The sequence below is a fragment of the Elephantulus edwardii genome, unplaced genomic scaffold (assembly GCF_000299155.1).
Source record: "Elephantulus edwardii isolate Elephantulus edwardi_28Jun2011 unplaced genomic scaffold, EleEdw1.0 scaffold00310, whole genome shotgun sequence".
Taxonomy (NCBI): Eukaryota; Metazoa; Chordata; class Mammalia; order Macroscelidea; family Macroscelididae; genus Elephantulus; species Elephantulus edwardii.
In genome coordinates this window covers 1,838,405-1,852,322 of record NW_006400060.1, presented here as the reverse complement: position 1 = coordinate 1,852,322, position 13,918 = coordinate 1,838,405, and the positions used below count along the sequence as shown (strand labels likewise).

Genomic DNA, 13,918 nt, shown 5'->3' with positions numbered 1-13,918 from the left:
ATACTTCACTCAGCATCATGTCCTCCAGGGTCACCCATTTTGAATAATATTGCATGAGTTCCTTGTTTTTCAATGCAGCATAGTATTCCATTGTGTGAGTATACCAGAGCTTCTCTATCCATTCCTTTGTTGATGAGCACTTAGGTTGTTTTCAACTCCTTGCTATTGTGAACAAAGCCACAATAAACATGGGTGTGCATATATCTGCTTGGGTGGTAGTTATTGACCTTTAGGGTATATTCCCAGTAGTGGAATTGCTGGGTCAAATGGTATCTCTATTTGCAACTTTTTGAGAACGCTCCTTACAGCCTTCCATAGTGGTTGCACCATTTTACACTCCCACCAACAGTGAATAAGGGTTCCAGTTTCTCCACAACCGCGCCAGCATTTGTTGTTCTGTTAAATTTTGCTATTCTGACTGGGGTGAGATGATATCTCATAGTTGTTTTGTGGTGTTAACTTTTATCAGAAGTTGTTTGCTATTACTTATTTTCCCTGAAAGTCTTAATTTCTATTCATAGCATAATGTATTGGTTCCTGTGGAAATAATTGTCTAAAATGGGATTCAAGGAAGAATATGAAGCTAAGACCTAGTTTTTGTAGGAATATTTCTAATAATATATACAGTTGTGGGGAAATGAAGTTATTAGTGAAATAACTAATAATCATTCTTTGTGATTTTTTGCTATGATTGTGTACCAGTCAGAATTGACCCCTAGATGACCCCTCCAGAAAGTTTTCAGAGGTAGTAAATCACTCAGGAGGAGAGAGCCCATCTTTCTCTTGCAGAGCAGGTCATGGATTCGAACCTTGCCTTTAGATTGGCAGTGTAATTCCTTACCAGTAAGCCATGATATTACTGACTTCCCCCTTCATTTTCTTTAGTACATTGACTCTCCAGATGTGGAAAAGGAAGTGAAGAGACTGCTGTGTTCAGATGCTGAAGCTGTTAGTGCTCGTATCCTTTTGTGCCATTTATTTTCTGGCCCAGTTTGTATGCATTTTCTGACCAGCCCTCACTTTTGATATTTACATGCCATTTTGATGTATCCATCTTAAGCTTATAGAAATATAACTTGCTAGCTATGGACAGTAAATTCACACTGTGAATTCATTTAGTTGAACAGTTCAACATGAGGCATTTCCCCAAAGCAAGAATCCAAGTGAAATGGCATTGAGTTGGACTAAAATGTCTCTTCCCTTTCGACTGTCATCTTTTCTTCTGCATTTCCTTTAATTCACCCTCCTTTCAGGATGGGAAGTCGTTGATGAAGATGATGCCAAAGAAAGCCAAGGCTACATTTCAGACTTTGAGTTTTCCCCAGAAATGATTGCCCACAAGCAGAATCATTTTTCATCAGGTAAAAAAGTAAAGCAGGCTCTTCAGAGCAAGAACGCTCTGACTATGCATAAGATCATTCTCCTTATGCATGGACTCACAGGCAAGTAACACAAAAAAATAGGAGGGTTTTCATCTTTCTGCACTCAGAGCTTTTTAGATGAGTGTTCTAATCTCACATCAATTTGTAGTATTTAAATACATGCAGAGAATATTAGAATGTTTCGTATTCCCTGTCCTTATTTTGTGAAGGAAATAACCTTCCTACAAGAAAAAAAAATAGTTCTAAAATTAATTGACTGCCTAGTAAATCTGATGGTAAGGAATATAATTATAGTGGGAATGGGAAGCATTTTAAAAGCTTCAGAGATTTCCACCTTCCTCTTACTTAAAACCAATACAATGATATTCTTTGGGAGGTGTTCACCGATTCTAACAGAACAGTGATGATTTTGATGAATAATATTACTCTGAGAAGTTTGAAGATGTTAAATAGGGAGAGAAGACTACAATAAGGATAAAGATGAAGAGGAAGGAGAATGAGGAGGAAGATGAGAACAAGGAGGAAGAAGATGATGAGAAGGATGTGCAAGAGGAGGAAGAAAGGGAAGGAGGAGGAGGAAGATGAAGAAGACTTTGAAGAGGATCTGGAATGGTAGCTACAAGCCAGGTTCACTGAATTAGGCCAGTATGAGGCAGAGGAAGGAATCAGTTCACAAGGTATGTCAGAGAAAAAAAAAAAGAAACAACAAAGAGATGGGCAGGTGGGTGGCACTTCTAAAGGTTAACTCTCAACATGCATTATATACAGGGTTAAGTTTGAGAAGTTATTGTTCATATGTGTGGTGGAGTTTTAGTTGATTTGGGTCTAAGTCTCTTATTTAGGTTGTATTTAGATACCAAAAGTTTCTATCTCTGTTAGCCATGGAAATTCAGAAGCAGATTTATTATGTGGAGAAGAAGCTTGGAAAGATTCAGGGAAAAGCAAAAAGACAAGAGGATCTTATCCAGAGAGTGGAGAACTTGACTCTCAAGGTTAGTTCTTATTGACTCATACAGAGAAACTCTGATATCTTACTTTCAAAGTAAGATATTTTTGTCCCACTCATGTCTTGTTCATTCATGAATGTAAACAACCTCTTAGAGACATTTCCCCCCAGTAGAAGTAAACCTTGTTTCCTTTTACATGAGTAATTTTGATAATCTTTTTTACAATTAATTTTTTTATTTCCAGTCATTCATTGTTGTACTTTTCTCCCCTCCCATCCCTCCTCCCCAGTACACTACCCTCTTGGAAAAGTAGAAGAAAGATTCTTTCATTGTTTTACAATCCCTCCCCCCAGGTCCACTCCACTATGCAGCCTTCGCTCTGGACTCCTGTCATGACAAAAATACCTAATCACATATCCCTCTTAAACAGTTTTCTCCCTCATCTGCTTCAATGCAGTATACATTATTTATCCCATCTTTTTCACTCTCCCCCCAATCCCGAGGTCTGTCCTGTTTTACAACAGTGGCACCATGCAGTATTTGTCCTTTTGTGACTGAGATACTTCACTCAGCATCATGTCCTCCAGGGTCACCCATTTTGAATAATATTGCATGAGTTCCTTATTTTTCAATGCAGCATAGTATTCCATTGTGTGAATATACAGGAGCTTCTCCACTCTTTTGTTGATGGGCGCTTAGGTTGTTTCCAACTCTTTGCTATTGTGGACAAAGCCACAATGAACATGGATGTGCATGTATCTGCTTGGGTGGCAGTTATGGTGTCTTTGGGGTATACACCCAGTAGTGGAATTTGTGGGTAAAATTTCTGACTTTTTGAGAATGCTCCATACTGCCTTCCACAGTGGTTGCACCATTTTACACTCCCACTGACAGTAAATAAGGGTTCCGGTTTCTCCACAACCTAGCGAGCATTTGTTGTTTGCTGCTCTGTTGAATTTTGCTGTTCTCACTGGGGTGAGATTATACCTCATAGTTTTTTTGATTTGCATCTCTCTTAGAGGTAGGGATTTTGAACATTTCTTCATGTGCTTGTTTGCCATCTGAATGTCATCTTTGGTGAAGTGTCTGTTCATATCCTATGCCCATTTTTCATTTGGGTTGTTTACCTTTATCTTGTTGTGGTGCTCAAGTATTTTATAAATTCTAGATATAAGTCCCTTATCAGACATGTCATTACCAAATATTTTTTTTTCTCTGTCTGTGGCTTCTCTTTTTACCCTGTTGGAGAAGTTTTTGAATGTACGTAGGGATTTGATTCTTAGAAGGTCCCATTCATCTATTTTATCCTCTCCTCGTGGTTTTTCAGGATGCTTGGAAGACTGTTTATGTTGTGGATTAGTGCTTCTAGAGTTATTCCAAGCTTTTCTCTAATGAAGTTTATATTCCTTGGTTTTACTCCTAGGTCCTTGATCCACTTTTAGTTGGTTTTTGTGTATGGTGTGAGGTGGGGTCTTGTTTGAGTTTTCTGCAGATGTTTTTTTTTTCAATTTTGTTACCTTTGTTAAAAGGGCTGTTGTTTCCCCGCTTAACTATAATACAATTTTGAACAAGAATAAATAGCTTGGCTTTATTTTTATACATGAATGTTTAAAAACCTCAACTAAAGAAAACCTAAGCAAGGAAAATGTTACGTAAAGTCCTTTTAGTCCCCAGTTTCTAATTATCTCTTTTTAAAAATTTATACTAGTTTATTTACAAAATTTCAATACATTGTTTTTCAGACCAGATTCTTCCAGTTTCCCTAACCTCCCCATCAAATTGTACAACCACATGATTAATCCTCCACCCCGCCCCCCCCCCCGCATGTATTCATCTTTCTTCTTTCACCCCCTCTTGGATCTTCATACTCATTCTACAATAATAGTTTTATACAATATTTATCCTTGTGAGACTGAGTTAGTTGACTCAGCATAATACTCTCAAGTCCCTCCCAAGTTAGGTAAAAATTTGCAAAATCATTGCTCCTGCATGCTATGTAGTATTCCATTGTATGAATGTACCATACTTTCTTAATCCATTTGATTGTGGTTGGACATCTGAGTCATTTTCATGCTCTTGTGATGGTGAATAACACTGCTGTGAACATTGGTGTACAAGTCTTTGTGCCTCAGTTCTCATTTTCTCAAGGAATATTCCAGGCAGTGGAATAGCTAGCTCATATGGAATATCTATGGTCAGCTTTTTGAGGAAGTGCCAAACTGCCCTCCAGAGTACCATTGTACAATCCCACCAACAATGTCTTAGATCCTATCTCTCCACATCCTCTCCAACATTTATTACTTTCTGTCCTGTTAAACTTTGCCATTGCTACTGGAGTGAGATGGTATCTCGTTGTGATTTTGATTTGCATCTCTCTTATTGCCAGTGATTTGGAGCATTTTGTTATGTGTCTGCTGGCTATTCTAATATCTTCCTCTGTGAAAATTCTTTCCATGTCTTTTGACCATTTTGAAATTGGGTTATCAGTCTTTTTCTTGTGGAGGCCCAGGAGCATTCTGTAAACTTTCATTATGAGATTCTTGTCTGAGATGGTATTACCAAATGTTTATTCCCAGCTGGTAGGTTCACATGAAGTCCTTTTAACCATTTGTTTTAGGGTCAATGAAAACATTGTAAGTGCTTTTAAATAAAATAAGATGGAGTTGTATTTAGGGGTATAGTTTTTATACTCCAAATATTTCTTTAGAAAGGAGTTATCTTTTTTTATAACTTGACTATATTTTTGTAGTAAATAATTTGCAAAGTTCTCTCTCTCTCTCTCTGACTCAGTAGTCATCATTTATACAATTTGTTTTCCAGAACAGTTTGCAGTGTGTCCTAGAGAATCTTAAAATAGAAGAAAGTCAAAGATATGAGCAGGTAAAGAAGTATGTTTTAAAATCAAGCAGAGAATATTTGATAGAAAGAACCTCCCATACTATCCCCAGTTAATTTCTAGATATACTTCTTACAGAATTGGGTAGGGATAGTAGTGGTCAAATCTTTTAAATGGAGTAACAAGATGAAAGAAGATTTTGTGAAAATTCACTCATCCAACAAATATTGAATGCTCAATATGTGATGCAAAGGTTAATTGTTGGCCTGCTGAGAGGGAGGTAGCATATAGATTTCACAGGGTGACACTGTCAGAAGGAGTGACACCAAAACTTAGTGTGAGCTCCACTGTGTTCAGTGGGGCAAAAAGGCTATCCCAAGAGACTCATCTTCTAATTCTTAGAATATGGCTACAGTAAGCCCATTATCTCCTTTGCCCCTACAATAAGCTGAGTTCTCTGTACCCTCTTCCTAGAAACACAAACCTCCTTTTTTAAAAAGAAAAAAATTTGTTAATGAGCATCTTTTTTTAAAAAAAAGTAATTTTGTATTGGTTTGCATGCAAAATTCATATACATTGTGTTTCAAGCTTTCCTTCATTCACATTGTGTTTCATAGAATCATTCCCATATATTGTGTTTTATAAACTCAATGCCCATTACCCATTTCCCCCCCCCACCATTGGTAATGTCCACCATTACCCCTATTTTCCCCTCTTTTAAGATACCTGATGAATCTTTCCCATTTCCTTTACTACCCTCCGAATTATGCAATCCTATGATTTTTCCCCCTGCCCATCCCCACCAATCTGCTCACTCCCACGCCTTCCCCCCTTGAATCCCTGTGCACATTTTATTGGTTATCCTTCTATTTTTACAATAATGGTCTTATGTAGTGTTTGTCCTTATGAGACTGAGTTCACTCAGCATAATGTTATCCAGTTGCTCCCAAGTTATGTAGTAATTTTTGAGACGATTACTCTTGAGTGCTGCATAGTATTCCATTGTGTGAATGTACCACAATTTCTCAATCCTTTCAATTGTGGTTGAACATATGGGACACAAAACTCCTTTTGTAAGTTTGTCATAAGAAAGGACAACATCATTGTCATAGTAATGCTCTTTGGAACATTTTAAGACTAAGAGACCTTATAACTGCCAACTGATGATTATTTGTTGTTGTTTCCTATAAGTAAACTCTCTTCCAGGTGATAGAACTCAAGATTGTATATGAATTTTTCTGTTTGTCTGCATCTTCCTTACAGCTCATTTTTCTTCAGGAACAACTGAAATTTGTGTTCGACAAATGAGGAGAACACAGACCAGGAAGCAAACCCTGAACTTGCTGTCCGGACTGACTAAAATTGTGTCTGTTCCTCTGAACCTTCTTGCTAACTTGCTAATATATCCATAGTTTGTAGTCCGTGTAGACGAGTATAGAACATAAAATATAGTAGATATTAAGTCACAACTCAGCCATGAGATTTTTCTTCTTTTTATCAATTTGAAAATTTCTTTCGTTGTTTTTCTTCCATCTTGTCAGTAGAAGATTAAGCCAAGCTTTCCAAAGACCAAGAGTCTTACATAGAGGCCTCACAGCTAATTTGAATATGTTTTAGCTTTTCTCTTTCCTATCTAAGTATTTCTCTAGCATAGAAAAAAAAGCAAGTAATTTGTACTAAGAACTAGGACCTAGGGATGATTTCTTGTGACCGTGATTTTGTGAGTGTGGTTGATTGTTATTAGCCAGGTAAGGGAGCAGTGAGGTAGAGCAGAGATTAATTCTGAGTGGTTTTATCCTTCTGAGCTTTCACACCCTGACTGCCATCAGAAATGTTTTTAGAGACAACCAGACAGATGCCTGTGATACCTATGAACAACATTGCATGATTTTTTTTTAAAAAGCTGTATTACTAAATTGTCTGGTCTTTATCCTATAAACAATAAATTTTTTCTTTGTTTGAAATGGATTGCTGTCACTTTGATTAACTGCCCCATGAAAAGAGCACTTCTGTATAAAAGGAAATTCACTCAACAAACCATAAACTCTACATTTAAGAAATGTTTTCAGAGGCAATAAATCAATCACATGGGAGGACAATGCCTATCCTTTCTACTTAGAGCAGCTGGTGGATTAGATGCCTTTGGGACTGCAGTGCAGCTTCTTACTATTAGGCTATTTCTTGTTGTGTACCGTAGAGTTGGAACCAACCCATAGCTGACCCTCTGGCAGGTTTTCAGAGGCAGTTATTATCACAGGAGAAGATTGCTCATCCTTCTTTCATTGCACTATATTTCTGCTGTTGTAGATTGGTGAGAAATTAAAAACTGGTGATAGAAAAGAGTGAAAAGCAACTGACAGGTCTTTGTTTTAGCCAGAGAATAGCATTACAAATTATCACTATCAATTCGTAAGGACATATTCTTTCTCTCTCTCTCTCTCTCACACACACACACACACACACACACACACTCACTCACATCCATACTCTCAGAATAAAGGATAGACTTTTATATTGAATAATGTAACTTTAAGGAAAAATTTACTTCATTATTTTCATTTTTCTCATATTGCTTCAGATTGGTGAGAAATTCCTTAGATTGACAAAAGCATACTTTACCGCACAAGGTTCATTCCATGAGGGGGTAACTAGCTAATTGGTACAGGGCCTTGAAAGTCACCCAATCCAGATAACATTGGCAGATGGGACAAGTGGGAGCGCCATTATTGTCCCTTAGGCATTGACCTTATCTGATCCCTTAGGTATTGGCCTCAGCTACCCTCTCTTCACACTCCCAAGTAAAGGAAGGAAGTGGGATATCAGAGTCAAAGAGTGTAACCAGAGGAACTGAAGTAAACAAATACAAATTTATTCTTTTCAAAGCAGAATTAAAGGGGAAGGGAGAAAGCACCACTGTGAGTGGCAATCAAAGTTAATCAGTTTGCTCCCAGCCCCTTCCCTTTGTCCCAAACTGTCCTAGACTTGCTTGCCACCCTTACCATCTCCCCTGAGTCCCTTCCCCAACTCTTATTCTTATGTCCAGTTCTGGCCACCAGCAAGCAGCATAGCAGGTTTTAGGCTGGCCTCAATACTGTCCTGGAGTCAGCAGGGACATTCAGCAAGTCCTTTCCTGTGGGAGGAAGTGGAGGCTGGGAATTGGGCCCTGACCTTGAGCTTTTTCTTCTCTTATATAACTGGTATGAAAAGAGTAGAAAGTAACTGAAATACTTTGTTTCCAGGGCTGTATTTTGGCCAGAAGGCCCAAAGATAAAGCTGTCCAGTGGAGATGCAAAACTCTCTACAGCCTTAGAGCAGGGCCCCCAGTTTCTCTCCCAGACTTCTTAAGGCAGCTACTTTTTGGTTATATGTTACCTATACCAAGGAAAATCTGATGGTATTCTGGGGTGAGAAAATGGTCCCAGAGGCCATGTCTCTGCCATTGAGAATTTGAGTTCGAAGAATGTAATCAACTATAGCTTTATACAGAGCCCAAGCCCCAAGAACATGCCACAAGCACCCCAGGAATTTTAAAAAAACTGAATTTAGATGGAAAATATCTCCCAGAATTTGCCTCTGCCTAGCTCCAGGATCTTTTTTTTTAAACTGTGGCCTGTCAGTCCAGTCCTCAAAGGACCAGAAATTCAAAGAGATTTTTCTGGAAGAAAGTATTTTTGAAGTTTGAATCTTTTTTTTTTTTTTTTTTTTTTTTTTTTTTTTTTTTAGAGACAGGGTCTCGCTATATTGCCCAGGCTGGAGTGCAGTGGCTATTCACAGGCGCGATCCCACTACTGATCAGCACGGGGGTTTTGACCTGCTCCGTTTCCGACCTGGGCCGGTTCACCCCTCCTTAGGCAACCTGGTGGTCCCCCGCTCCCGGGAGGTCACCATATTGATGCCGAACTTAGTGCGGACACCCGATCGGCATAGCGCACTACAGCCCAAAACTCCTGGACTCAAAGCGATCCTCCAGCCTCAGCCTCCCGAGTAGCTGGGACTACAGGCGCGCGCCACCACGCCCGGCTGAACTTTGAATCTTGAAAGAAATGGGCACTTGAGAGCTAGAAGCTTTGATTTCAATCTCCTCATTCTGAGGAAATGGCACATGTGTTCTTAAATAGGATCTTTCTTAGGGAACAATAGCACAGCCTGATGTACTACTACTCTAGTCTGTCAGCTTTTCCTGTCATTTTCACAGTCAACATGATTCCATGCTGCACTAGCCGGGAACAGGCCCACCCTCATAATTATTTTTTTTTTATTCCTATTAGAGTCAACCAAGTCTAAATCATCTGTCAGTCATAACTGTTCACTGGTATTATTTGCCAACAACCCAAGCAAACATTCACATTCTTGATCACATATACTAATCCTACAATCCCTTAGGCTACCCTACCCAGAATCCCCTACCACCATTCTTCTAGTACAGGGCAATGAACTACATAGCATCACATACAACACCTAAAGGAGATAGAATACACAACAGATGCTTAACAACATACAACACACTTTAGTAAATCCAATTCAAATTTGGATTTACAGTGCCTGAAAATCTATTTGCCTGCAATCACTGAACCACGGAGCAATATACTCAGCCCAAGTATTAAAGTAGACATAGGGCCATAAAGTCTTGGTGGTCTCTTTAGTAAAAATTCAACCTACTTTTTCAGTATACCTACAGCACAAATCCTACATCGTTTTCAGTCCACCCACAGCACAAAATCGACATCTTTTCTACCGTGCTTGGCCCACTTCAGTTGCCAGCTGCCCAAAATCTCTGGGGTTGAATGCGGGATTTGGAAAATATTTTCTAGGACTTTCCTGGGACAAGAATCTTCTTGTCTGCCTTTCTGAGGATTGGGTAGGTACATGCTTCAAAGTTCTGGAGCCCTCTATCCTTCAGCAAATGTCCCCTGTCCCACTCCTGATCACATTATAGGCCTAACAAACATATTCCACCCTGTATGATGCTCTGGCTGTTTTTCCATGCCTCCCTATCACCTGCTTGCCATGCATCTAGATACTAAGACTCATCAAGAGGTCATCAAGAGATCTCGTGAGCTCCAGCAGATGATGTGATAGAAAGTCTGCTACCCTGGACTTATTGCTTAATGGCAATCTAGGAGGAGACAATTCTAGACCTCTGGACCTCCCAAGGAGCAGACAAGTCTAGGTTGTCAAGTATTCTAACTAGTGGTCCATTATTTCATTATAATATAACACCCCACTCATTTAACATTCTCCTGACCTTGGTGCCTCTGCTTACTTTAAGGCTCCGAGGCAGACTTTAGAATAGGCTAAATAATGTAGTACTCTATTTTAGCCTGGCAAAGGCTAAAATTGGCAGTACTTGTCCATTCTATTCTGCATGGAGTGGGCAGAGTTTTGGTGTGATCTATTTTGACATCAGAATCATTGTTCAGGGAAGTCCAGGAAAAGATAGCCAAGGTCCAGGTCTCAAGGGAATAAGACTTGGAAAAGAGTAAAGAGAAAAACAAACTTTCCTGCTAGGTTCCTGGTATGTGGCCATAGGCTTGTTACTTTGGTCTTAGAATAGCTCACCTCAAACACCATGGAGAGATACAAACTAGAAGAATATTACTGAATGGAGTTTCCCAAGATATATCTACCTGTCCAACCAGAGGCTGAGACTAACAAAGAGCAAAGCAGAATATCAATACTTCAAGAGGTACTAGAATTTAATGTGTGAATGAGGCCAGGAGAATATTGTTGCAAAGTAGAAACATAGAATATATATATATGTATATTAACCTAGGCAAATTAAGTCCATTGCAGGGCTCTGGGTTATAAAGCGCCTTTTGATACAAAGCCACTTAAGTGGGCTCTGAGTCTGTTCAAAGTTCTTACCTTTCTTCCCCATCTACTTTGAACAATTTTTGGATAAAGAGATTATAGTATATATTGTCAAAGAACAGTTAGTTCAGTTTGCAGAAAGGTTTACCTACCAGAGTTAGAAAAAACAGTTTTATTCAAAGGAAGGCCTTCTTGTTTGGATATCTCAGGGAAGTGGCCAGCATCCTGATTTGTGACCAATGACTCCTTGGAAGGGGCTGATACTCAGGATGGCTGATTGCCTTAACACCATATGATCAGCTGGAGTGGGTTGGAGTGGGAGGGGGCGGGTGGCAATCAGCCACCTCACTTGATTCAGGTTAAGGGAAATATGGGCCACAGTCTGCAAAGGAATTGGGTAGTCACACTCCTCCATGCTAGAGGGTGACTTCCTTTTTTTCACCTAGGGCAGGGAGAGCAAGGACCCCTTCTTGAGCAAGCTATCAGTTTTCCTACCCAGTTCTGTGATAGAAGACTCAGAAGAACAGAGGGTGGCTTCAGCTAGGTTCCTAGAAAAACTTCAGCTGCTCCCTCGGGGGGGGGCAGGGGGCTCCCCAGATCATTAAAGATTGGGGGGAATAAACTAAGCCCATAAACATTTCAGTAATGTTTACAAATGTAAAGTGGAAGTGCAATGAATTGTTTCTCCCTTATTGTTTCTCCCTTGAGGAAGGTCTTAAAGTCACTGAGGCAAAGGGAACTAAAGATGTTAGAGGAGGAAACAAGACCTAGGTAACATTGAAAGGGCTACAGAGAGATATGTCCTGGAGCTGAAATGAAAGAGAGCCTAGGATTTTTCTGGGACACTTAGAAGAGTACTTCAATGATACTATTTTTTCCTTTGAATTGAGCTAAAGAGCAGGGATATCCCTTTTTGATTCAGTATACTGGAATTATTGTGTATCTATCTCTGTAATTCCATGGAGAAGGGAAAGGGATCAATGGACACTGCTTAACTTCACAAGAGAACTTTTTTACTCCCTATCTTAATGACCTCTAAGTACCATTTGGCTGGGCTTCAACAGAAATATACCTAATGGATTAGTCTCAAATTTGAGGATAAAGACATATGTCTAGAGTCAGAGGAATAATATCCTCCTTTCCCAGAACTCCTACACACACCTCATATATCTTCAGATCCCTGCTGCTGCTTGAAGCCCATATAACTATTTTTGAAGAAAGTGGGATGTCTGGGAACTGGAAAGGTTGTGTGAAGTCTGAGGGAGGGCATTGACCAAAATAGGATAGAGCGAAATACTATAGAGTGGGGATTTAGTTCCATCAAGAGGCCAGTAGGGTGTTGGCAGTCACATCAGAGCTTCGCACACTGGGAAAGGCATGGCGGAGCTTCTCCATAATGTCCTCCAAGCACAGGCTAACATCTTGGCTCTTTGACCTCACGTCATCTGAACAGAAAAAGAAAAGTGTTTAGAGAAGAGAATGCAAACTCAAATTCATTGCTGTCGAGTTGGAATCAACTCATAGCTGACTCTCTGATAGGTTTTCAGAGGCTGTAAATTGCACGAGAAGATATTTCCCTTTTTCTCTTGTGGAGCCACTGGTGGGTGGATTTGAACCATCAGAGAGGCATAATCTTTGGGTTAACAGCACAACTGTGTATCCACTAGGTCACCAACGATTCTTATTAGGCCAATCGACTCAGGTAGAATGCTGCTAGTAAAAAAGCGAATCAACAGTATTTGTATATTCTCACCACAATGCTTAATACATAGGAATTGTTCAATAAACATTTGTAGAATAAACAAACATCACTTATCATTTTATTTTACTACGGTGACTTGTGCGTTGTGGTTATGTTGGAAACTATTACACTTGTATTTAAATACCGTCAAGGTGACCTATGGTGGACAGATTTGGGTTTTCAGACTAACACAGGTTAAGAAGCAGGACCTGGAAAACTACTTCTAAAAAAACGTGCCAGCAAAACCCTTAAAAATCAGAATGTTATCCGATAGTGCCAGAATATGAGCCCCTCAGGTGGGAAGTCACTCAAAATGTGACTGGGAAAGAGTATGGATGGAATAAAGCTTTCTGGACCTTCATTTGCTGATATGGATGACTCAAAATGAGAATAAATAGCTGCAAACATTCATAAATTACAAGAATGTCTAAATTATAAGTTTAAGAAAGAAGTTGTCAGAAAAGAAATGGAATGCCTGATTGTAGGTAACTTAGGTATTAGTGAAATAAAATGCACTGGTGTTGACCATTTTGAATCACATGATCATGTGGTCTACTTTGCTGGGATTAAAAAAAATTGCACATTCATCATCAAAAAGAGCACTTCAATGTACAATGCTGTCAGTGATAATATCCATTCACCTGTAACGAGGGCCAGTTAATAGGATTATTATTAAAATTTAATGAAGAAGAACTAATGCCAAAGATGAAGAAATTAAAGATTTATACCAACTTCTATGGTCTGAAACAGATAAAAAATGCAATCAAGATTCATTCATATCAAAACAACTATGAGATATCATCTTCACCCCAGTCAGAATAGCAAAATTTAACAGAACAGCAAGCAACAAAGGCTGGCGAGGTTGTGGAGAAACTGGAACCCTGATTCACTGTTGGTGGGAGTGTAAAATGGTGCAACCACTGTGGAAGGTGGTATGAAGCTTTCTCGAAAAGTCACAAAAATGATGCAGAGTGAAATAGTCACAAAAGGACAAATACTGCATAGTGCCACTGTTGCAAAACAGGACTGACCTTGGGGTTGGTGGGAGACTGAGAAAGATGGGTTCAATAATGTATACTGCATTGAAACAGATGAGGGAGAAAAGTGTTTAAAAGGGATATGTGATTAGGTATTTTTGTCATGACAAGATTCCAGAGCGAAGGCTGCATAGTAGAGTGGACCTGGCGGGAGGGATTGTAAA

At 39.3% G+C, this 13,918-nt stretch overlaps 2 protein-coding genes and 1 pseudogene across 3 annotated transcripts in view; 1 reads left to right on the top strand and 2 right to left on the bottom strand.

Annotated features, from left to right (window-relative positions):
* The window catches only part of TAF7L (TAF7-like RNA polymerase II, TATA box binding protein (TBP)-associated factor, 50kDa), a 24,871-nt gene extending 18,398 nt beyond the window's left edge, over positions 1 to 6,473 (top strand). Inside the window, 8 exon segments of the mRNA XM_006903812.1 lie at positions 733 to 735; positions 886 to 958; positions 1,254 to 1,369; positions 1,836 to 1,952; positions 1,954 to 2,059; positions 2,262 to 2,374; positions 5,150 to 5,209; positions 6,429 to 6,473. Coding sequence (XP_006903874.1) covers positions 733 to 735; positions 886 to 958; positions 1,254 to 1,369; positions 1,836 to 1,952; positions 1,954 to 2,059; positions 2,262 to 2,374; positions 5,150 to 5,209; positions 6,429 to 6,473 — 633 coding nt within the window.
* A 2,317-nt stretch (positions 6,474 to 8,790) lies between these two features.
* Positions 8,791 to 11,391, bottom strand: LOC102859805 (annotated as a pseudogene).
* A 796-nt stretch (positions 11,392 to 12,187) lies between these two features.
* The window catches only part of DRP2 (dystrophin related protein 2), a 98,956-nt gene continuing 97,225 nt past the window's right edge, over positions 12,188 to 13,918 (bottom strand). Inside the window, exon 22 of one of the 2 annotated variants that reach the window (XM_006901145.1) lies at positions 12,188 to 12,421. In XM_006901145.1, the coding sequence (XP_006901207.1) occupies positions 12,297 to 12,421 (125 nt within the window). In that variant the 3' untranslated portion in view covers positions 12,188 to 12,296. The remainder of the gene's footprint in view (positions 12,422 to 13,918) is intronic. The other variant, XM_006901146.1, reaches the window with a different exon arrangement.